We start from the raw sequence: 23,251 nt of genomic DNA, 5'->3' as shown, positions 1-23,251 counted from the left end.
TACCATTTATCAAAAACTAAATCAATTGATCTGGATTGTATTTCCTCTTAGAGAGTAACTATTCAACATCTAGTCATGGAGGTGCTCTAAAGGCAGAATGTTTTTTCGAACGGCCCCTAAAGACCTCATGGGCTGGGATTAATCGGAAGTCGCAGAGATAGTAAAACAGCTTCGCGATTTGAAGAGATCCAGCGAAGATCATTATCTCCTGACATTGTGAGGATAAGTGTGATAGTCACCGGTATTCGTTGATATATATCCTTCGCGATATACAGCGAGAGGACATCACATATAGCATTTTTGCTGGAACAGAGGGTATTCTTGTATCTCATACAAGTTTTTTCTATACTGTGCCGAAGATCCAGGGTAATTTCTGTAATCCTAGTAATATTTTTAATATTTATGAACGTGAGGCTGGATAAGAGATAAGTTGCTTTCCCACCTCGGCTCCCCACCTCAGGTCCCCACCAACCCCAGGATGTCCCCACCACCGCTTGCGGCAAAGCAACTCAACTGGTTTTGGAACTCATTTTCCACTCAGGCCTTCCTTTCTCTCAATCTACTCCATCATCCTTCGCTCCCACTTCCCCAGACGCCACGTCCCACTTCCTCCTCTCTGTATATCCCGGCTAATATAGGGTGACGACGATCATGGAGTCGCCTCCAGTCACAGGTGGAGCCAAGCCAACCAGTAATCTCAAGAAATTTCGCTGTGCCGTTTGCGATAAGGGCTACAGCAAGTTAGAACATCTCACGGTGCGTTATACTTCTTATGCATGACATGGCACCACGGGCTAATGAACCATAGCGACATGAGAGAACCCGTAGGTAGTCACTAGCACAGCAATATATTCAGTCCCCATGTCGACGAAACGATAACAGCTGATGGGAATTAGATGTAAATTTGAAACCATTTCACTGCACGCAATGTAATAAAGCCTTTGGCAGACAGGATGTGCTCAATCGGCACATGAAGCTGCATCAGAACAGGCCTGCTCCGAGTCCCACTGCCAGTATTGCACATCAGCAGCAACAAGTTGCGACTAGCGGTGCAGTCCTTGCTGAGACACCAGCGCCCCCGGCAACCTCGTTAGGACCGCCGGATTACTCATTAGAGCAACCCCGCCTCTTCGACCAATCTCTCCTCGCCAACCCTTATACACAGGAATCGGAAAATCTGCTTGACTGGCTGATGCCGGATTTTCTGAACACTTCGTCGCTGCTGTTACCGATGACAGATCTCTCCGATAATTCCCGTCCGTTGATCTCAGCCTTGAGCTGTTTACGCTCGGTGCCCCCCGCTGATGCCCAGGGGAGCCCTGGCCAGCATGCAGTGCATGAAGTTCACAAGCTTGTTGATGATCTTTCTAAGAGACTGAACGATGATCTGCACAATACGGGAGTTACCCCTCCGTTCGTGGATGCGTGTTTAAGAGAATACTTTCGGCGAGTATCGCCGTCTTTTCCGATACTCCACGAGCCTACGTTCTCTGTGCGGGACTGTATCTCCCCTCTGTTGTTGAATATGGTTGCTTTGGGCTCACTCTTTGTCTGTCTCCCCAATGCTGCCGAGCAAGGAGAGATGCTGTGGAAATTGGGGCATACCGCGGTTGCAGCCTCGTGGCAGAGCTTGATCGAAGTGCGAGGGCCGCAGGATCAGTGCAATGGTATCCAGTTGGTCCTAACGGCTCTCCTGGGGCAGACGTATGCACTACTTTCCAGCAATACCAGCATTCGGACCACCGCGTTTGTCTTCCATGGATTAGGCTTCTACTGGGCGAGAACTTCTGGCATGTACTCTGTGGACGATCTTCAACTAGGAGCTATACCCAGCTTGGAAGCAGACTCGGGGGTCAAGGAGGCCGCCTGGCGCACTTGGGTGGCCGCCGAAGTTCAACGGCGAGCAACTCTCGGACACTATGTCTTGGACGGGCTCATTTCGCAGGCATCAGGCTCTGCCGCCAGCGCTCGTCATCTCACAAACAAAATCGGGACCGCATGTTCTGACGCTGCATTTGCTGCCGAAACCGCCGACGAATGGATTATTGAAATGGCGCGGCTGGACCATGTGCGGATCCCATTCTCAGAGCTATTTATCCGAGTGTGTGCAAAAGATTACATTAAGGCGCCATTACAGCTGTCGCTGCTTTCCGTCGCGGTTCTGCTTGAAGGCCTGCAATCATTAATCGCCGAGCTACATGATGTTGACGGTCCCGCTTTGGGAACCGTTCCACGCTCGCAGATCATTCGAGGCCTCCTAAACATTTATGAGGGCGATCTCTGCATCTCGCGCAGCGTCGAATCCCTCCAGAATCTGATCCGCTGGCATGCCGCATGCATCGAACTTTCCACCCCCACCATATTTCTCTACCGCCGCATCTGTGACGAGTACAAATTGCCGCAGGTCCTTAGCGGTATTCCCGTCAGAGGCTGTGCGCGCCCCTTGAACATCACCAGCTGGGCCCAAAGCATCGAGGCCTTCCGCGCCGTTCTCCACGCGGTCTCCATCATCCGTCTCGTGAACGAATTACCCAACGGCCATACCCATGCAATGCATATCCCTGGCTGCGTCTTTGCCGCCTCCATGATTTTAATCGCCATTCACCTCTGGAATAAGACGAAGGTGAAGATCCCTAAAAGTTTGCGATGGCACGACGTGTGGGCCGGTGTCATCGCGGAGAACAATCCCGCTGATGAAACCCCACTGCACGAGAACATAGGTTATGCGACTACTCCGGCTTCTGTCTTGCCCTCCATATCCCCCATTTCGGCTGACTTCAGCGGGGCTGAGGAAATAATTCACACATTGAACCCAACTGGCGCGGATGATGCGATGACCTCAGTGAATATACTGTCCGAGGTGAATTCATTGCAGATCAGCCTGAAGACAGTTGCCTCGCGGTGGCGGATTTCGTCACAGATGGAGGAGATCATTGGGCGTTTGGCGATTCTCCCTAGGCAGTAGCTAGCTATATGAAGCCCTGTAGAATTGAACGCCCGCGTTTGACGTCTATACTTCGTCAAGCAGTCCGCCCAATGGGTCGAGATTGGATTGAACCTGTTGACCAACGTCTCGGCCCTGTCCAGCTTCGAGGGCGTGACCCGTGATACATTCCGCGATTGGATCACTACTGGCTTCCAGAGATACTACGACTCCCTCGACATCGCCTGGCCCGATCTCTCCGTCTGTCACAATGTTGGCGGCAAAATCATTCACTACCACGGCGAGTCGGACCCCCAGGTTCTGACCCCAGTTCTGTTCGCTACTATGAGTCCGTCCGAAAGAAAATGTACCCTCCTCATACAACTAAAGTGGTACCGATTGGTACCGCCTGTTTCTCGTCCCTGGAGGTGCACATTGTGGTGCCAACTCACTCCAGCCCAATGCTCCATAGCCGGAGACCACTTTTGTCACTGTTGTTGATTGGGCTGAGACGGGCATTGAGCCCAAGACTTTAAACGGTACTGTTCAGTCGACAGGAGTGCAACAGCAAATTTGTGGCTGGCCGCTCTGCCCCTACTTCACAATGGCAGCAAACCTGAGTGTGTTTATAATCAGGAATCTCTCGATACCTGGAAGTATGACTTAAATGCTTTCAAGATGCCAATTTCTTAATGTCAGTTGGGAATGAGGACCTTCCGAGCGGTTTACTATCAGATGTCACTCCATATAAGCTTTATTGACCCATTTCTCACTGCAGCTTGATAAGGGGACTATTCCTTAACATAGTTTTCTAATTTGTATCATATAGTACAAGAAATACGCTTGATTTGTCTTCTCTCAACCTCCAGTGGCAGGTACTCTGATCAGTCACTTTTCATGTAACCGTTTAGAATATGCGACCCGGGTTCATTCTGAGCTCGATCTCACCCCTTCTAGTTCGTACTCATCCTTGGCTATAAGAGGAGTGAACGAGGCAAATAAAAGTCTAGTGGGTAGGACCAACGGGAATGGCTTAAGGGGCAATGTGTTGATCTAAAAGCTAAAGTATAGAACAAGTGCAAGATAAATAAGTTGCAGACAAGGCAAGTGAAAATACATTGGGGCTCCAGGTCTTTCAAGCTGGTAACAACAGAAGGTGGAGTTTATAACAAACTCCGCCGTTTACTATCAAAACTTTGGTAATACATCCGTAGCGGACGAGGGTATGCATCACCCCTCATATTTGTGGCACACCGTCTACCAGGCCAAATGACTCCTCAAAGCTTCGACAATGTGTACCGCGCCAGCATTGCCGTCCAAGATCGCTAGAACGTGTTGATCTGGACGCACCAACACCGCCTGGCCCTGGTTCAAAGGCACCACATCATCCCATTTATCCTGGCTTGGCTGCAACAAGAAGTCCACCCCTTTGACCACCACTTGGAGCGATAAGCTAGATGCCGCACTTTCGGGAATCTGCTTGCGTGCCGTTTGAACTACGGACATGAAATGTGAGGAGAACTTCTCGTCTACCAGGATAGTGAAACTGTCAAAGCGACACAGGTCGAGCGTAGAGTATGTCATCTCAGCCAGCTCCTGTGATTCGGCACCAATATATGATGAGTCAATGGCAGGAAGCTGCACCTTGTTGGGATTGGCTAGTTTGATCCAGGCATGCGGCAGACGAGCTCCAGGCACACAGACGGGTTCGTACACGGACGCGTTGTTGGGGATGCGCTTGTCGCCGTACACGTAACCGATGTGCAGCCCGAGGTTATCGAAATGCTCGCGCTGGTCCTCGATGCCCTTGCTGATCTCAATCATAGTCTTTTGATCATGGATTGTCTGGTATAGGTTGTGCCGAGCAACGTCGACATCAGGATCAGTGGTGCCGAGTGCTTTTAGCAACCCGAAGATTTTCTTTCCGTTCTTCACGCTCTGTTGCGAGTTTACCAAGGCAACCTGGCGACGCTCGGCTTCGTATGTATCCAACAAAGCATCCGTGGCGGAGCCATGGTGCACGGCTGCCAACTTGTACGCCAGGTTGTGGACGTCGCCGAGCCCGGAGTTCAAGCCGAGGCCTCCAGTGGGAGGGAAGGAATGAGCGGCATCACCAGCACTAGACAGTTGGGTTAGCTATTTGACAAAATGTCTGTCAAAAAGAGAAGCTAGAAAGGTATACTGACAGGAAGACCTGTCCGTCACGGTAGGACTTGGCGACCTTTCGGCTCAGTACCCAGGGACGGAAACTGAGAATGTCGTACTTGACATTCGCACCGATGGCAGCGTCGACGACCTTGCGGCAGTGCTCTTCATTCCACGATTCGACTGGCCATTTTTTGGACTAATTAAATCAATCAGTATCAATCGTGGTAAAGCCGCAGGAACAGGAAACGCACGTCAAAATTACAGATCAGAACTTGGTTTCCCGACAAGTCATAGCCGATGATGAATCCAGATACCAAAGGATCCATAACCCAGTGGAGCATTCCGACCTGCTCCTTCACGATGGGACGTAGGTCCGCGTTAAAGTGGATGGTCATCATGGTTTCGTCTAGATGGGCCGTTAGGATCTGCATGATCGAAATCCAAAAGGGAGTGTATATTTACAAGAATCCTCGCCCTCGCTTTTGATACCGAGAAAGCTGCGCACGGCACTTTTTGCGCCGTCGCAGGCAACCACATGCCTTGAGCGGACTTTGTATACTTTTTTTGAATCGCGGTCCTGGATTGCTGTGATGACATGATCATCAAACTGGTTCAGTGAGCAGCGATTACATGGAAAGGAATGGGTGCAGATTCCCACCTGTTCCAAGCCAACAAAGGTGTGGTTCTTGCGAATCTCGACCAAGTTGCTCTTGGATAGCCTCTTGGAAATCAGCTCTTCGAAAGCAGGCTGCGGGATGTTGTGAATCATCTAAATACCATTTTAGTGTTGGGAAGACTTGAATATGGGTTTATGGGGAACTAACAGTAGGCGTGCTATTAAGAACTTCCGCATCCATGCGTTCGTAGGGCAATTTGCCGACGTGTTCACCGGCCAAGTTTGTGATAAAGTTGACCCAGTAGGCCTCTTTGCGAGCCGTCCCGAGCTTGCGAATCTCGTTCACATCCAGCCCGAACTGGCGACACATCTCGAGTGACCGGGGACTCAGGGCATGGGCCTTGGGGGCAGCCAACCTGGTCGCATATCTTTCAGCAATCAGTGATCGGACTATAATGCCGTCAGTATTCATATCAACGATATGACACCGTAGTCTAGAGGCGAGGAGGGATACACACCGCCGAGTTGCTCCAACATGAATGCCAAAAGTAGACCCGATGGTCCACCTCCAATAATCAAGATCGGAACATCCTCATCGAAGGTCTCGTTGTGGAGAGCCGAAGGTGACATTGTGTGGTATAATGCGAATGTCTGTGCTTTTGTGAAATCAGTTCTTGCCAAGTACGTTCTAGTAATTTGGTTTGAGTTGATATGACTTGATTAGCTTCAAGTAATTGATAGGTATGCATCAAGATAGAGAAGGTATCCTCCATTTATATCAAAGCAGGACATGTCGCGCCTCTCTTTCCCACCTCTGTTGTCAAGGAGAGCATAAGCTCATGTGGGGAAATACTTGTGGTGGGGAAGCCGAGGTGGGGAGTCACGGCAGAGACCATTCTACATCCGCGCAGGTCCGGCTACTGAAGGTGGGAAAACTCAGTTTGACCTGGTTATTGGAAATGATCCTTTGGTCTTTTCTATTTTGATTTGATATATCCAAAACTAGCACTGGACCGAAGAAGCCATAGCTACGATGGAATGCGTTCCAGTCACAGGAGTGACCGCGTCTCATACCGATTTCCACCTTCAGAAGGCAACCTAACAAACACTCGTGGAGATATCTTGTTCCACGTGGGTGGCGTCTTCTACAAAGTGTCCTTGAACTCGGCGAAAATCGCCGGAAGAACAGTGTTCAAGTGTTGCATCTCGATGTTGCAGTGCACGATAAGATCATGAGCAATCTCAGTGGTGTACTTGGCCAACCAAAAGCGCGAACGCAGCTCGCGCGAACCATCCGGCAAGCGGCGGACCTGGTGGACCAAGTAGGAAGCGTTGTCAAAACCAGATGTCACATGAGCTAGAATGGGAGAGTCAGTATGGGAGATCCAGTGTGTGGGCTCACGGGGGCAGCATACCACCACTCACGATGTGGGCCGCAACCACAGTCTCAATGCCCGCTGCATCCCAGTTAGACTTGTCAAAGCCCAGCTTCGAGGGGTCGATAAAGGCGACGGTAAGCTTCGAGGCATCGTTACCGATGTATTCATCGATGAAGGAGGCGGTGTTAATATAGCGCTCTGCGTAGGTCTTGTTCGTCCAGTCGAGAGTGTTGGGGTACCGCCAGGCATACTGATGCGCTACAGGGTTCCAGAGCTTGTAGCGAGCGGACTCGACGAGGTGCCAGCCAAACCACCAATCATACATCTCACCGTTTACTGGAAGATGCAATGAAGTTAGATCAATTTTTTCCATACCGTAGCTGAGAAGACATTAAGGACTGGACGTACTATCTGGAATCTCGGTTCGGGCGGTAAGCATCACGGTGCCGTTCAGGGAAACCGCATAGCCGTTCTCCATCTCCTGATATCCGGGCTGAGACATGTAGTATCCGGCCTCATGAGCATCGTAGGCTACACATCCAGGAGTGGCACTTGTCAGCTTCCAAGCAACAGCGGGTGGGTTTCTGGAAAAGAGGGCACCTACCGAGAGCAGCAGCAAAAGGACTGGAAGAGATTCCCTTCTGGACTTCATCAGAGATAGGGGCGACATGAGGACGCCAGTACTTGGCGAAGGGCTTCTCAAAGTCAGCCTTCGTATAGCCCAAGTAGTACTTGCTGGTGTCATTTTGATAGGCTTCCTTGTTAGTTGAGATCATACTAGTCCCCAAACTAGTAGGCGAAGAGGTAGGCACTGCAGAAGTCGGAGTGCCAAAGTTGGATTGGGCAGAGGCGCCTACGGCCAGGAATATAGCGAAGTATTGAGTAGGCACCATAGTGATGATCAAGATGTAAATTGCGGGAGAGGAAAGTCACAATGTTGAGCGAGGAAAGATGTGGCGATGGGATTCGCCTCTGGATCCCCTTATATAGACCAGTCAGTCATGCTTCGGTCACTCGGAGGTGGGGATTCGTCTCAAATCCAAAGTCCGGCAAGAAGTATTGACGTATGGAGACAGATCTGATGATTTAGAATCTTCATAGCTCTCTTCGTTCGTTTGGGCTTCCATGATCCCCACAGCAGGATTTAGGGTCTCTAAGTGGGGATCGGATCTTCAGATTCGGGCCGACTTCGCCACAACCACATAGTAGTAGCTAAGCTAACCAACACTATCTATTGCCTGCACGGAGCTTGGCCGACCCATCCGCAACCTTCTCCTCGAGGAATTAAATCGGCATCCTCCTTTTCCCACTTTTCCACATCGCAACCTTACTGTCCCGAATGTCGGATCCGCGGCCGATGCGTTACTACCCTGACTCCCATAAGTCCGCAAAGAGCGCGATTCATGCCCAGGATCCATGCAGCAGCCCCAACATTAAGGTGGGTTGCCTTATGAAGCTATAACCAGTGCTGGGCTGAAAATTAATGCTCGCCACGGTGTGATGGCGCTGCGCACAGAATACTCCGTGTGTGCCGGAGAACTCTGATATACCCACTCCTCCCTGATCTCCCGCCCACTGTTACGCCGGGAAAAAGGATGATTAAATCCTGGCTTGGGAATTTTCTGCAAGGCTTGCGATTCAATACGCCACGTTGGGTCCCACGTCAGTGCCACCCAAGGTTTTGCGCCATAATCCGAGCATTTAGACTAGCATAATCGGTAGATAGTAGCATGGAACCAAACGATACAGAGATAACGTCTCGTATTAAAATTGCGTAGAATAGTCTATCTCTCCTAAGCTCACAGAGAATTATACGACCAGGTGACTGTGCAATTGCTCGACAGAAAGGTAACCCTATAATGTGGAACAACGTCCCACACCTAAATAATGCTGTCCTCCAACAAACCTCTCATCCCACGAGGTATTTCAAGACACCCTTTCAATATCCATCTCCAGGGTCACTCAACGACCCCTATTTAGGAGCCGGCGCACATGACTTATTCAAACTAAGAGCCTCCCCTTGTCTGTCTCCAAGGGACTGCAGAACAGTTTCCTTTTCCTGGGAAGTCAGACTGGAATTTTCTTGCACTGTTTTTGACACCTGCGACCGCTAGATATGAAGAGATCAGTCAGGTGACGACTTCATATTTCAAGGGCAATCGATTACTTACACAAGTGTCAAAGGACTTCTTCAAGGTTTCCTCGGACGGGGCTGTATCGGTGAATCCTCCAAGCGACTTTATCATGCAAGCGCGAAGATTCGCAAGCGGCACACAATCGGGGTATCCGCCGCAATATTGAAGGCCACCGATAAAGTACTGGGAAAAGCATCGAATATAATTGTCCTTGGTTTGCTCGACATCTCTTTGGACAAAGGCTCCTGGGTTGCCGATCGGCTCGGCAAAGGCAAGACTGGCAGCCACAAGAGAGTAGAGTACTTGGAGCTTCATGCTAAATGGTCTCGGTGATGAGAGGTAGGGGAGGAATACGTAAGGCTTTCTTGCGGGGTGATGATTGGGAATATATCAAAGGCTTGGAGAGAATGCACTGTATCCAAGAGTTGTAACGACCTTTATATAATTCCTACGCTTCTATGCTTCCAGTTAGAAGAGCCTCTTGCAAGAATCAAAATACGGAATATTCAATAATGTACAAGAAACATTAAATCGATCGACACTTTATTCAAATATCAAGCTTATGATACAATGGATATTTACATAATATCAGTCCTTTGTATCTTCCCAGTTATGAACGATACGTATTAGAATGGTGGATTATGTGATGTCTATATGATATATCCACAGTCCGGATTCCAATCTGATACAATATGTTAACCTAGTCTGTGCATACACTGTAATCTAGGTCAAAAAGGATATAATGTTCCTGAGCTATCATTACGTTTCCCATAGTACAAACCTGTCACACGGCACCTACGGTGCCAACATCATTTCCGGGGAGACTTCTATTAGTGACAATTGGTTCAGCGAATCCTGCTTCCCAGTCTATCCAAACTAACACTCGTCCTTGTTCATTATTCAACAACCAGTAAGGGCTAGGCTCTAGGGGACTAGCGTAAAGTGAATAATACAAGCTCGACCAGATCCCCTTTGCGGATACTCTAGAGCCTTTAGGCATGCCGTATGTATTGCCCTTGCGCTTCAGCTGACCGTCAAACCCAAGCGGCGTCTTGCTGCCCACAGCCTCAGGCGCCAAGGCTGTTTTTTCGGGTGTCGACTTCACAGGGCATCAGGTTCGTGCTTTGTACTAGTTTTACAGAACCACCAAGTTGAGCAAGCTAAGTAAAATCAATTCTTGATCTCATGGATTTAGATTTAAGCCATCAAGTTCAAAAAGCAGAGTAATGTTGTTCCATACAAACACGTTGGATCACCATGTGTGGTGGCCGTGGTGACATAACACCTAGGAACAACCCCCACCTCAAAGTCGTCTGCATTGTATTTTTTTCATAAGACATGTTGCTTTTGATAGTATATGCTCCCCGGACACTGTTGCATTGAGTCCCATCAGCGGATTTGCAGCCGTCTCTCTGGAGTGCATGATTCGCTCCTCACATCGCTCCATCTAACCCCCTAGCTCTGCCGATCTCTACGCCACAAGATTAAAGGTCACGAGGGTTTGCTATTTACAGTGACAGATCATGACCCCTTGGGCTGACATGCCATAAGCCCATACGTTAAACGCGCTGTGGTGTAGCCACTGCTCAACAACTACGCATGGAGGTCGACCACTTGCAATGGGTCACCACTTCTGCCATTCTCAGCAACCTTGATCAGTATGCTGCGTAGAATCGCGGCTCCTGTAAAGGTTTATGCTGCAGTATACAAGGCAAAGGGTAATAAGTTTTCAAAGTTTGCGAGCAAACAAAGCAAGTTGTAATCTGTATAACATTTTAGTGCTATGGGTCGTCGCACGGGTGGGTGTAATAAATCGAATCAAGCAAGGGAGAGGTAGAGTGAACCAAACTATTGAATCATGTTTTCCTTTCCTCAGCTCCTCACCACTAAGTCTTGCCTCTTTTCGTCAAGTTTCGCGCAACTATCTGATATGTCTCAACGTCAAGGAGTGGTGGATGGTGGAACAGTATGGGACCTTTAATAACGCACGTTATGTAACGGAGGGCGCGAGAAGGGTAATGAAGAGTGTAAAAGCCAATTTCAATAGTTCTTCACGGAAGGGGTTAAAGAGAATGTGCTGGCTAAGGGTGTCTTCCCCATTGAGGTTCAATACTCTGGCATCTCCCCAGGTCTGCTGTTAGGGAAGTGTGCACTCTGTCATGCAGATGACAAAGGACAGGTCACATCGGATTAGGATTATCCTTGGAACTTGTCACGGGAGATTGCGGTAGGCAATAGTCCACAGGAATGCTGCCGGAAAGGCAAATAAATGGTGAGTCTATCCCTAGGGTCAGTTGCAAATGAATCTACACAGTAATAAACATGTCAGGCAACTGGTCCCGAGGAATGACTTTGGATCTGGAATCCGGCGGCATTGTATTGTTTATAAGCTTCGGCAACTTTTTCACATCATTCTACCGATTGGCCAATGTCTCAGTCAGCTTTGCCTAGCAGCTACTGTAGGATATCTCCATAACTCAGGGTGTCACATTGTACAATTGGATGGCCTAGTCTTGGCTGGTTTGATTTTACGATCTGCTCGATAGCGTATTAGGCAAGTCATCCTGACTCGAACCCCAACTAGCTCACTTTCTATCTCAGCACGGCCCAATGGCAATGGTAAACCACCTGTCATATTGATTCATACACATGGAATATATTACCGAGCAAACCCTAGATTTCGAAGCGAGGGTCGAATATATACCCCATGATGCCATGTTTATACCAGTCTTTGCTTAAATCTTCAGCGTCCTTGTCTCGACTTCCAACGCCTCCAGGACTGCAGCTTTGATATCTGCATGACATGGTTCCCACCCAAGAAGCTTCCGCGCCCTGATCGCCTTGCAACGCGATGTGGCACCGTAAAATAGAGACGCAAAATCAATTTGATTATCTGCCTCCTGTGCTTCAAAGCTTCGTACTTCTGCTGATTGGGTGAGCCCACGGGTCTGCGCCTCACGAGCCAGGAGAGACGAAACTTCTCCCCACACATGCTCACCATTCTCCGCAAAGTAATATCCTTCACGGTTCCATGATGCCCTCGTGCCACCCTGAATGGCTTCTTCAAAAAGGCGGAGAAATACGTCACTGAGGTCTGCGACGTGGACATTGGGCCAAATGGAGAGGCCTTTGCCCACCTGAAGACCGTGGCCTTTCTGCAGGGTATAGCGCGCCAGATCTGGAATCTGGATGCTGCGCTGATTGCCACAACCACGTCCAATCCCGTAGATGCACGGAGCACACACGATTGCGGTCTTCACAAACGTCCCTCCCGCGGCCAGCTGGACGCACTCCACATCTCGATGGGGAGCAGTATCAGGAAGGGATGTCACGTTGGAGAGACCGTCCCAGTCATCATAGATTTGGTCACTAGGGTGTTCTCCGTACGTTTTATTTTCACAATCCTTCCATGCAATATTATCCGTGCCCGAGACGGAAATCCAATAGCTTGTCTGGTGGAGTTTCTCGCGTCTCTGAAGAGCACGGCTGATGGCGCTTGCAGACTCAACGTGCTCTATACTTGCAAAGTGTAGTATAATATCTGCCTTGGATGCTTCAGCTTCGATAAGCTCCGTATTGTCGAGGTCTCCGTACACGAGGCGAATGGATGGGTAGCGTGCTAGCACCTGGTCTCCTTTGTCCTTCGTCCGGACGAGGCAGGATGTTCTTGCCACGCAGGAGGGATATTTCTGGGTAATAGCATGCCAGGCATCTCCTCCAATGTAGCCTAGATCACCAGTCAGAATTGTGTACAATCGATCTTTGGGGGCCACACTCTCAATAATGATCAACACACCTGTTACGCCAGTAATGAAAATCGACGGAGACTCGGGAATTCCCGACATTGGTAACGCTTGCTAGTATTTAGTTAATACTGTGTTGAGATATATAGTACTAAAAGGAGATGACAGGCGATTTTGATGCCATACTTAAAGCTACGGACAATAATCATGCTCTACTAGTTGATATGCCATTTTGGGGAAGTAGGAAGAAGGTAAAGCCATGATTATTAAGTTGAGCAGAAAGTCTCCGGGCCGGCACCCATAGTCCATCCGAGTCAACTTTCGTGGCGTACGCAGAAAGTATATATGTATCTACCTTTAAAAACAGCCCTAATTATGTTAGATAAATATAAATTCCGTATTTTGAAAAGTAGTTTTCCTTACATAGCGGGATCACTGAAAGGGGACTGCATTCATCATATTCAATAAGTGCCCAATCGCGAATGTCACGAATCCGGAACATAACTTGAATCAATTTTCGAGGGCTGGATATTCGTCCTGTTCTGTGGTACTACCAGAATCCTTTTAGGATCTATACGAGGAAGCACTCCCCAGTATAGAGTAGAATCCCCCTGACCTACCCAAGAGAATTAAAAAACAAATAAGGAAAACCGGGCGTGTAAAAACATATAAAAGTATCATCGTCGTAACACTACTTATGGTAAGGCAATAGCCTTTATTAATCTAGAATCTAAAGTCTAGTAAAAATAACACATCCTACAGTTTCCACTCCCAACTCTCCTATATATCACAATTTAACTCATGTAGAAGGGAAAACATCTCGAAGTTATAGAGTTATAGTTCTATAAGGCTAGGACCACGACAGTACGACATGGATGCTGAAGTGCGGCTGTGACCTGTCATATTTTCGAACCGCAGAACCGTGAGTTGCGGTTCGAGACCTACCACAGCCTCGCGAGAAAGATGAAAATTGCCAACAATGGCTTCAGCATTCCGCACTCCGACTACGGCTCACAACACCCTTCCTAACGTAGACCTCCTCTAGCAAATTCCTTGGGACCACCTCGGACGTATATATATCCTATTCTCCAATCCCAAACCGCTTTGAGCATACCTAAATGCCCGCTCACCCCCGGTGACAATCAAATTCCCTGGACGATACGTGGCATCTGCCTGCATCCGGCGAATGGCCGAGCAATGGAACCTGGCCTCGCGGGGAGTATCGCGAGGGGCGCTCTGGTGCGGAGGCCAGTGGACCAGCCCATCCGCCTAGATAACGGGTGGCTTTTCTGCAGTATGGCTTTAGGACACTGGTGGCCAATGACAATCTCTCAGTCGCTATTATCACCCGATAAGCTGGCAGCCTGGGACACTAATATACCAAGGTGACGCATATCTCCTGACTACACCAGGATCAGATAAGATCTACCCGGGAAGGCTCCTAGTAGCCCAAGCGCCTTGTCTATATACCTGACTCCAAAACCAGATTAGAGTCAGGTAAAGTTTAAATTAATATACGAGACTTTAAGCTCAGCATGCGTTTGAAGAACTACATTATAAAACATAATAATACACAATTCAATAACCATACTCGAAGAGAATGCACCTCAACCAGACTTAGAAGCATAATTAGTTTCACTAAGAGAAGGTTGTTTACGTATACCTCTTCGGGTCAGCCTCGCCCTACGCTAAACCAACGGCGCTAAATTCTGACTCACTCACAAACAGGCACCCTCGGATTTAACGCATTTTGGAGATATTCGATTAACGGCGATAACCCATATATGGCGGATTTAAATCGCATGTTGAAAAGGGATAAATAGGACGGTGCTTCCTGAAGATGATATTCCTAACATCAGACCTCGCATATCTTTCGCAACATTCAATAAGAAAACATGACTACACTCGCTGGAAAGAGAATTAGCCAGAATGGTCTAGGCCTGATGCGTACGTATACCACCTATTACTTCCCTCTGGCCATGTCGACAATCTCCTGACATGTCGCAGGCCTTATCTGGCATTACGGGCCCACCCCAGATGAAAAAGCCTTCAAGGTGCTCAAAACCGCCCTAGCAGCCGGGGCTAATGTCTGGAACGGCGCAGACTTCTACGGCCTGTCGGACAACAACTCCCTACATCTAATGAATCGGTATTTCACTGCCTATCCCGAGGATGCTGAGAAAGTGGTCTTCACCGTTAAATCCGGTCTGGTGGACATGAAGACCTTCTCGATGGACTGTTCTCGGAGCGGCCTGCGCGCCTTCGCAGACAACGCACTCAAGATCCTGGATGGGAAGAAGAAGATCGACATCTTTGGTCTGGGAAGAGTGGATCCCAATGTACCCATTGAGGAGAGCGTGAAGGCTCTGGCGGAGCTCCGGGACGAGGGGAAGATCGGGGGTATCCAGCTGAGCGAAGTGCGGGCGGACACCATCCGCCGTGCAGCCCGTGTAACAAAAATTGACATGGTCGAGGCCGAGGTCAGTCTCTGGTCGAGAGAAGTCTTTGAAAATGGGGTTGCAGAGGCCTGCGCGGAGAACGACATTGTCCTGGTGGCACATACTCCATTGGGTGCTGGAATGTTGACGGGAGCCATCAAGAGCGTGGACGATCTGCCTCAAACCCATCACCGCATGGTTCCCCGCTTCCAGCCTGAGAGTATTGCTCAGAATCGCCTGCTTGTTGAGCAACTGGAGAAGCTTGCCCAGTCAAAGGGTTGTACTACGGCTCAGCTGGCACTGGCATGGGTGAAGGTTCAGAGCAGAAAGCCAGGGATGCCCTTCATTGTACCAATCGCGGGTGCCAGGTCTGAGGAACGAGTTTTAGAGAATACGGCGAATGTTGAATTGGACGATAGTGACCTTCGGATGATCCAGTCTATCTTGGACAACTATCCCGTGGCAGGGGCGAGATATCCACCAGCGGCTGCCAGATTGAATGAGTATTAGAAGATTAGATGGAATCCCCTCCCCTCTTGTATAATAGCTGCTTTGCGTGTTTGTATATAAAAATCTTAGAAATCTGATGCAAACCATAATACTCATAGTTCTGCTAGACATAAGGCCCTCTGCCGGTGGAGGACTATTACACCCTCTAACCACCGACCAGCCAACATTGTGCACAATACTTCTTCGACCTAGCCCCGTCCTGTCCATGGCGCAAGAATAATCTTGTGATCTAACTATCACTCGGCCTCCTGAAACAACAATGATGCATAGTCATCTAAACACACCCCTGACCACGTGAGCCTGTACTGTCCATCAGCCCTTGCTCAAGGGTTGAGTAATTCGTGCATGGGTTCATCTAATTCCCTGACGGGCTGTAGGCTAGTATGAAGTATGAACATGTTTCAACTAGAAAAACATTCAATATCATCAATTTCTGTCCTTCATATGATATAGTATCTCATTTGCGGTCCATTCGCAGCAAAGACGTCTTCCGTGGGACCGACTCTTCATCAATGGAATCAGCATAAAAGTGCCGACACTTATCCAAGTCAATATTGCGCGCATCTGCCCACTATCCAACATTTATCTCGCTGTCAGCTTTGCGATCCTGTGCAAGAAGGCTGTCAGATAGCCAGTTAGATGAGCGGCAACAGTTACAATAAACTGCTATAAGGTGTGATGTTGCTAATGCATTATTTTGATCTACCAGTTTCTGAACATTTTTCATACGCTCATTTCATCCACTGCCCCGAATTCAGCCGCTGTTTCTCCCTTATGGTCTCGCACCCGGCCATATGTAACGGGTAGCTGATAAAGATAGGAGACAAACTGGAGAAGCAAAGACTCCGACTACAAGAGAAGTGAATTTATCGACCAGGATCTCTCCGTAAACAGACGGTAAGCGTAGACCTTTAGAAGGGGGAACAGAGGATTATAATCTGTCTATATTACTGATTAAACTGTATACGCCAACTGGAGCATGAAAAGACTAACTCTATAGAAATACTTAGAAGATATTTCTACATAAGAACTAGTCTCTAGGTCATGCAGGGTGAACGGGTAGCTGTAGCCTGTAGAAAACGCGCGTTGGATGAGCAAGTATTTGGATAGTATATATCCCGAGGAGGTGAACAATGTGATTGCTATTCAGAATAAGTGCCGCAGGGACTTTTAAATAGGAGTTATGTAACTAGAACTACTTCCGTTTTATGATTTTGTAGATATCTCGGTAACATAGCTGCACTTCTATATAAGTTTAGAGACACAGGAAGAACCGGTACAAGAGATTTTCTTTTTCTAGACATAGGATAGCCCTGAGAGATATATAGCAACCAACAATCATAATTCTCAGTTGTGCATCTAGGAGAGAAAGTTGGAGTTTTCTATCTTCACTAGGAGTCGTTGCATGGTGAGGTTTGTGCAAGTGCAGGAATGTAGGGTTACTTTGGCAACCACGGGGTATAGGATGGGTGCAATAAACCAGTGGAGCCCCTAGAGTCGAACCACGGCTCCCTCGGACTCTCGGAGCCCGAGCGCTGATCAATACCATAAGCCATTCAAGGTTTAATATTTGATGACGTAGTATCTGCTTCGCTTTATTTAGACCCGCAGACGAAGATATTTGGAAGGTCGATAGTTTCGATTTCACTACACGTCCACGAACCGCCGTTCAATCCCATCACCTTACCCTACAATGGCATCCTTCTCCAAATCGATCGCGATCGTCGCCGGAGCTGGACCAGGAACTGGCGCGTCCATCGCCCGCCGCTTTGCGAAGGCATACCCCGTGGTGCTCCTCGCGCGCAGTCAAGCGAGCCTCGACCCTCTGGTCCAGGGCATCAATCAGGATGGAGGATGCGCCATTGGCATCCCATCCGACGTCACGAATGCAGGGAGTCTAAACTCCACCCTGAAACAGATCGAGCAGCGGTTCGGATCTGATCTCACGGTTTCAGCGGCCGTCTTCAACGTGGCGAGCAAGTTCACGCGCGCGCCATTCCTGGATTCCGGCGCAGAGTTCCTGGATAGTCTCGAGGCGACTGCGCGGGGGGCCTCGAATTTCTCCAAAGCAGTGTTGCCATTGATGCTGCGCGCAGTGTCGCAGGCAGAGTTGCGCCATCCGCCGACGATGATATTCACCGGTTAGTGGTCGACCGATCGCCGGATTGTGGGCGGGATGCTGACGGCCGCAAGGCAGCCGGGTGACGCTCTGTCCAAACTCCAAAGCCACCATGCTGATTAGTCGTCCTAGGTGCAACGGCCGCCATGAAGGGGGGTCCCGGCTTGGGTTCATTTGCCATGAGCAAATTCGCTGTCCGGGCGCTCTCCCAGTCGCTAGCGCGCGAATTTGGTCCCAAGGGCGTTCATGTTGCTCATGCCATTATCGACGGGATCATTGCGACGGAGAAGACGAAGGATTATAACAAGGACACACCCGATGCGAAGATCGACCCCGACTGGGTGAGTACTTTGCTTTCGCCGTTCTTTAGGTTAGAAGAATCCCCGCTAACTGTGCAATTAGATCGCTGAGACGTACTGGTTCTTACATACCCAGCCCCGGTCGAGTTTCACTCATGAACTTGATCTCCGACCATACTGCGAGAGCTGGTGAATAGCCCCATAATCACGGCAGTAATGATCAGAGAACTTCAAGAGCTATCTCTATATAGGTAGCTACTTAGTGTAATCCAGTACATACGACCATAGGGTGTGGAGAACAGGGCTTCCCGTCCGCTCAGCCGTACTTAAGCCACACGCCGGGAGGTTAGTAGTTGGGTGGGTGACCACCAGCGAATCCCTCCTGTTGTATGTTTTTTCTCTGTCAATAATAATATTTTTCTGCCGTCATTCTCAGACAGTAGATGGTGGTGGGTGGGTGGTGGATCTTAGGATACCTTCCCCGTTCCCGGTGTTCCCGTAATGAGGTCTTTTGAACGCGAATCCTAGAAAGCTACCACTTTGCAACTTACTCTTCATAAGTTACCGCTTCTCAGACTCAGCAAGCCTGTCCTCAAAGAACCTGTTCCGACATGGTTGAACAAACCTCCGTAGTAACGACTTTCGGAGTACGCCGGCAACAGAAGTGGTCTTCTCGGAACGAGCCACAAACAGTTTCTAAAGCAGTGAACGAACTATTCAAGGTAACCTACAAAGTCCAAAGTTGTAAGATGGGCGCACACTCATGCTTATCTCGACAGGTAGGGCCACAGCCAGGGATAGCACAGGGAGCCTATGTTTTGACAGCATTGATAAAACCACCATAAGAATCTTTATGTTCGTTTACCAATAACAATCTTTCCAAGAATCGATGAAAGTTCCACGGTTTGCAAAGGATGCTAGATCATAGTGATACCAGAAATTCGGACTGTAGTTGTCTCCATGTTGATCTATTTGAATGTGTAACTCGCTGGGTACTCCGCGCAACCCGCAAGTGGCGATCTATGGACTTAGTTAGGGTTTACTTCGACAAACACACAACGATGGTACCAGTATACTGTCATGAATCGGGCTCGGAAGTACTGGAACCGTCCAACTGTAGCACTGTTTGCTCCATATAGCTCAAAAAGAACCAGTGCAAGAAGCCACAGGCTCTAGTAATATATTATTTTCCCGTGCAGTCCCCGTTACATATCATTTTTCAAGGAAAGAGTTGATCTACTTCAATCAACGGAAACCAGGGCAAGACAGACTACTAGGGGAACAGCGCTATATGTATTTCATGGCATATCTGATTGAAAACCTAACGTTATCATATAGGTACAGCCAGTCCATGTCTCTCTATTCACTGGCATGTCTCCTTTTATGTCTGAGCATACTCTTTTCATAAGGGCTTCAATCCCATGCGAGCCATAAGGCCTTTACTATCCTCCACACTACGACCTTTGTAATAGCCAGTGTTTTCGATAAAGAGATGGTTCTTAAGCAGCTCATCAGAGACGGGTCAAAGCCATTGCGGAATCAGAAAATATGGAAATAAAATCAGGAATTGATAGAGGAGTTCTTAGCAGCCTATTGGAAATGCACATCGTAGATTGGAAGAGGAAGGTGACAGGCTTGGATCTCAGATAGAAGATATAACCAGGCAGAAGTCCAGTAAGAAACCTCTTGACGAATACGACAGTGTCCTTGTCGGGTCATATGTAGATCCATGTCCTGATTTGACCGACCCCTCTTTGCTCGGTCTTCTTGAACCCGAACTCCTCATGTTTCGTTTCTCGCTCTTTTTCCTATTTTGAACCTAACCGAGCATCTCGTTTTGTCTTACACTACACTGGCTAGATGATTGGTCGGATGAAATACATATCAGCCGACATGGCCTTCTGAAGTCGGGGTATTTGGAGATGATATGCACCAGCGGGATCTCCTGTTTGGGATTTCGCGGAGATTTTAGTGAAACATGGTTTATGATATAAGTTAAAATTTGCCATGGAATGGCGTTGCCGGCACACAGCCCTTCCTTGAAGAACACATATCCAACTTCGCGCAGCCTTCTCGCGCTATAACAGGAACAAATGCGTGCTGTGCCTTTTCTTCTATTCGCCACTGGCACTCTGGGGGCCAAAGGCGTGCAGAATATACGCTCGACAAACTTCCACATCACGGTGGATCCTGACACTGGAGCTCTGCTTTCCATCGTAAATCCGAAGGACAATGCCTCGATGAGTTGGATAAGTGGACCGGATAATGCCCCTTGGCAGCCTCTCGGGAGCCGGTGGGGACTTGGCTATGTGGATGTGGGAGACCTCAATCGTGCGTATTGGCAAGCTCCCAATATCACAGTTGAGGAGGACCGCATGACGGTATTCTACACATTGGAGAAGGTGGACCTGAACGTCACTAGATGGGTCGATGAGCCATCCAACAGCTTTCGAGAATGTTATTCATTCACCAACACCGGCGCTGATGCGGTCACCCTGAACGCTGGTGGAGTTCAATCCTTGGGAATTTACACCCCATTCAACGATCATTATACCTCGACGGAAGATGTCTTAGAGCACCGCTCCCATGCACATATCTGGGCGTCAGGGGCCAGTTCGTCATGGGTCAAGCTGACGTGAATGGGCCTCCGAGGACCGCACCTGGGGCTCGTTCTCACGAAGGGCGCCTTTTCAGGATATAGTGTGGAGTCGCGCGATACAGTCACGTCCTCTAACACTCGAGGGGTCTTTCTTCTCCATCCCGACGTGCCGACTCTGGAAAGCATGGAGTCAACTCAGATCTGCTGGACCATGTTTTGGCATGATGATTGGGAGGACTTTCTGGAACAGAGTCTCCAGCACTCAGATCAAGTTATCCATGTTGAAGCATCACCCTGGACCGCTGTTAAAGGTGAATCCGTGAATCTAACCGTCTATGGGCGGCCCGGAGATAAGATCTCTTTGGGTGGAGTCGACTTGGCATCCGCCGGCAAAGCAGACACGTACTCAACCTCCATTCAGGCGAAGACTGCAGGTGAGCAGCAATTGACATTCGCCCTGGAACGGGGTGGGAGTCAACACAATGCTACCATTGTCCTCAATACTGTGCATGAGATTGATGAGATCATCAAGAACCGCGTGAAGTTCATTACCACAAACCAGCAGATAAGCCCATCCTTCCCCGACACGTCTAAGGCAGGCGCATACGCAGTCTACGATACACAGATGGAGGGCATAGTGACTTTCGATACAGCATCTGACAGGAACACGGGTCGCGAACGCGTGGGGATGGGTGTATTGGTGGCGCGATGGCTCCAAAGCAATTCCGACACGGAGGTCGAGGAGTCACTTCGGATTTACTATAACTATGTTAACAACAAGCTTCAAGACCCATCCGGCTACGTCTATGACTGGCCAGTTGGGTCCAAGACCGCATCCATTCGACTGTATGACTGGCCTTGGGTAATGCAACTTCATCTTGCCATGGCAAAGCTCGGGAATCGAGCTGTGACCAGTCATGGAAATTATACCGCCACGCCCGTCGAACGCTTCATGGCTACGCTCCAACGTTTCTACGCGGAAGGAGGAGGGACATCCTACCCGATCGGATTGCCTATCTACGAAAGTCTCACATTTTTCAACAAAACCAGAAATCGGGCTGCATATGAGCGCGCATTACAGCTTTTTGTGGTTCATGGCAAGCAGATCGCCGAAACTGGGGACCACTATCCCTCATCGGAAGTAAACTATGAGCAATCGATTATTGCTCCGGCCGCCATCATCCTGCTAGAGTTGTATCGATCTACTGGACACACGTTCTGGTTGAAGTCGGCCTACCGTCACTTCGATCTTCTCGAAGCATTCGGCGGCCGACAGCCCGATTATCATCTGAATGATGTTGCCATCCGGCACTGGGACGGATATTGGTTCGGAAAAGATCGTATGTGGGGTGACACGTTTCCTCATTATTGGAGCACTCTGACAGGTATTGCAATGCACCACTATTCAAGAGCAACGGGGGACGAGTCATACCTAACGCGCGTGGAGAAGATTTTGAGGGCAAACCTCGTTCTCTTTACGGAGGGACAAGGATCATGTGCTTTCCTCTACCCTACTACTGTGAATGGACGCACTGGTCACTACCTAGACCCATATGCGAACGACCAGGACTGGGCCTTAGCTCACATTCTGCAGCTTAGAGACAATCCTTAGTCTCGTTCGGTTGGTATTATGTCAACATGGAAGGATCCGCCAGTCTCAGAGTGTTGAAGTGGATCGAGGATATTACCCTTATAAGTATGTATGTGGTATCGGTAGTTGACTCTTGAAAAGACCGTCTACTAGTTGAATGCAAAGTAATTGAAGTTTATCAGATATATTAAGGCAGTGAATAAGTACAGTCCCCCTAGGAAAAGATTCCATTTCTACGTTGGTAGAAACACCGCCTAGTACACTACCGCTTCGCACAGCATGGAGAAGAGCTGATCGGCCTTTTCAAGCCCATGAATTTAATAGTGTCTAGGCCCAGACCGGTCAGCATTCTGGTCTTTTAACAATCCTGGAACAAAATATAATCATTTAGTATTATACGTATCAAACGGCATAGCGAGGATGATTATATGCTAACTTTGCCACGAACACTATAGGTAAGAGCACCTATCGATATACTTGGGAGCTCTAACATGAGCAGAGTAGAGGAACTAAATGAAAAGGGGCTTATAAGTGAGTAAGCTAGGTCAACTTATACTCAGACTAGTTGACCCAGTATGCCAGATACAAGTAGGCCAGGGTCTAGGCTACATAGTAGAGTACCTTAATTATGCTACAATGACCGCTTTGGACGAGTATTTCCTGGTATAGACCACTAAATGTGTCAATAACCGCAGCATTGCATAAAATTCCTTTTAGTTACGCTTGCAGTATATCTGTACGGGGCCCTTTT

The 23,251-nt window shown here is 48.7% G+C and overlaps 8 protein-coding genes across 8 annotated transcripts; 4 read left to right on the top strand and 4 right to left on the bottom strand.

Moving 5' to 3' along the window:
* The first annotated feature begins 594 nt into the window (after window positions 1-594).
* On the top strand, window positions 595-3,091 carry BDV37DRAFT_91522 (uncharacterized protein). The gene is made up of 3 exons (XM_032091435.1): window positions 595-756; window positions 809-824; window positions 897-3,091. The coding sequence occupies exons 1-3, from the start codon at window positions 652-654 to the stop codon at window positions 2,963-2,965; spliced, it is 2,190 nt and encodes a 729-aa protein (XP_031942728.1). The 5' UTR covers window positions 595-651; the 3' UTR covers window positions 2,966-3,091.
* Window positions 3,092-4,180: 1,089 nt separating this feature from the next.
* On the bottom strand, window positions 4,181-6,317 carry BDV37DRAFT_281814 (FAD binding domain-containing protein; the record flags this gene model as incomplete). Its single annotated transcript, XM_032086898.1, has 7 exons — window positions 4,181-5,042; window positions 5,110-5,267; window positions 5,323-5,477; window positions 5,534-5,678; window positions 5,730-5,840; window positions 5,896-6,137; window positions 6,206-6,317. The coding sequence occupies 7 exons, from the start codon at window positions 6,315-6,317 to the stop codon at window positions 4,181-4,183; spliced, it is 1,785 nt and encodes a 594-aa protein (XP_031942727.1).
* Window positions 6,318-6,750: 433 nt separating this feature from the next.
* On the bottom strand, window positions 6,751-7,937 carry BDV37DRAFT_245015 (uncharacterized protein). The gene is made up of 4 exons (XM_032081614.1): window positions 7,671-7,937; window positions 7,475-7,597; window positions 7,103-7,402; window positions 6,751-7,044 (listed from the first exon to the last, which is right to left on the bottom strand). Exons 1-4 carry the CDS (start codon window positions 7,840-7,842, stop codon window positions 6,833-6,835), a joined length of 807 nt encoding a protein of 268 aa, XP_031942726.1. The 5' UTR covers window positions 7,843-7,937; the 3' UTR covers window positions 6,751-6,832.
* Window positions 7,938-9,038: 1,101 nt separating this feature from the next.
* On the bottom strand, window positions 9,039-9,516 carry BDV37DRAFT_281812 (uncharacterized protein; the record flags this gene model as incomplete). The annotated part of the gene is made up of 2 exons (XM_032086897.1): window positions 9,039-9,176; window positions 9,238-9,516. The coding sequence occupies 2 exons, from the start codon at window positions 9,514-9,516 to the stop codon at window positions 9,039-9,041; spliced, it is 417 nt and encodes a 138-aa protein (XP_031942725.1).
* Window positions 9,517-11,936: 2,420 nt separating this feature from the next.
* On the bottom strand, window positions 11,937-13,046 carry BDV37DRAFT_293119 (nucleoside-diphosphate-sugar epimerase; the record flags this gene model as incomplete). Its single annotated transcript, XM_032089330.1, has 1 exon — window positions 11,937-13,046. One exon carries the CDS (start codon window positions 13,044-13,046, stop codon window positions 11,937-11,939), a length of 1,110 nt encoding a protein of 369 aa, XP_031942724.1.
* A 1,716-nt stretch (window positions 13,047-14,762) lies between these two features.
* Window positions 14,763-15,944, top strand: BDV37DRAFT_91511 (aldo/keto reductase family protein). Its single transcript, XM_032091434.1, has 2 exons — window positions 14,763-14,891; window positions 14,952-15,944. The coding sequence occupies exons 1-2, from the start codon at window positions 14,840-14,842 to the stop codon at window positions 15,890-15,892; spliced, it is 993 nt and encodes a 330-aa protein (XP_031942723.1). The 5' UTR covers window positions 14,763-14,839; the 3' UTR covers window positions 15,893-15,944.
* A 1,615-nt stretch (window positions 15,945-17,559) lies between these two features.
* BDV37DRAFT_91504 (NAD(P)-binding protein) lies at window positions 17,560-18,897 on the top strand. The gene is made up of 3 exons (XM_032091433.1): window positions 17,560-18,033; window positions 18,144-18,352; window positions 18,414-18,897. Exons 1-3 carry the CDS (start codon window positions 17,586-17,588, stop codon window positions 18,501-18,503), a joined length of 747 nt encoding a protein of 248 aa, XP_031942722.1. The 5' UTR covers window positions 17,560-17,585; the 3' UTR covers window positions 18,504-18,897.
* A 1,506-nt stretch (window positions 18,898-20,403) lies between these two features.
* BDV37DRAFT_293118 (uncharacterized protein) lies at window positions 20,404-22,521 on the top strand (the record flags this gene model as incomplete). Its single annotated transcript, XM_032089329.1, has 2 exons — window positions 20,404-20,923; window positions 20,963-22,521. The coding sequence occupies 2 exons, from the start codon at window positions 20,404-20,406 to the stop codon at window positions 22,519-22,521; spliced, it is 2,079 nt and encodes a 692-aa protein (XP_031942721.1).
* Between the last annotated feature and the right edge of the window lie 730 nt (window positions 22,522-23,251).

Source organism: Aspergillus pseudonomiae (genome assembly GCF_009193645.1).
Source record: "Aspergillus pseudonomiae strain CBS 119388 unplaced genomic scaffold BDV37scaffold_23, whole genome shotgun sequence".
Classification (NCBI taxonomy): domain Eukaryota; kingdom Fungi; phylum Ascomycota; class Eurotiomycetes; order Eurotiales; family Aspergillaceae; genus Aspergillus; species Aspergillus pseudonomiae.
This window is presented reverse-complemented; position numbering and strand designations above follow the sequence as displayed.

Excerpts from the sequence above, each read along its gene's own strand:
- BDV37DRAFT_91522 (XM_032091435.1), top strand. The coding sequence starts at position 652 with ATGGAGTCGCCTCCAGTCACAGGTGGAGCCAAGCCAACCAGTAATCTC.
- BDV37DRAFT_245015 (XM_032081614.1), bottom strand. The coding sequence starts at position 7,842 with ATGATCTCAACTAACAAGGAAGCCTATCAAAATGACACCAGCAAGTAC. Across the intron at positions 7,598-7,670 it reads TCCTTTTGCTGCTGCTCTCG|CCTACGATGCTCATGAGGCC; the intron begins GTAGGTGCCCTC and ends CTGGATGTGTAG. Across the intron at positions 7,403-7,474 it reads CCGAACCGAGATTCCAGATA|TAAACGGTGAGATGTATGAT; the intron begins GTACGTCCAGTC and ends TGCATCTTCCAG.
- BDV37DRAFT_91511 (XM_032091434.1), top strand. The coding sequence starts at position 14,840 with ATGACTACACTCGCTGGAAAGAGAATTAGCCAGAATGGTCTAGGCCTG. Across the intron at positions 14,892-14,951 it reads GAATGGTCTAGGCCTGATGC|GCCTTATCTGGCATTACGGG; the intron begins GTACGTATACCA and ends GACATGTCGCAG.
- BDV37DRAFT_91504 (XM_032091433.1), top strand. The coding sequence starts at position 17,586 with ATGGCATCCTTCTCCAAATCGATCGCGATCGTCGCCGGAGCTGGACCA. Across the intron at positions 18,034-18,143 it reads GCCGACGATGATATTCACCG|GTGCAACGGCCGCCATGAAG; the intron begins GTTAGTGGTCGA and ends TAGTCGTCCTAG. Across the intron at positions 18,353-18,413 it reads CGAAGATCGACCCCGACTGG|ATCGCTGAGACGTACTGGTT; the intron begins GTGAGTACTTTG and ends CTGTGCAATTAG.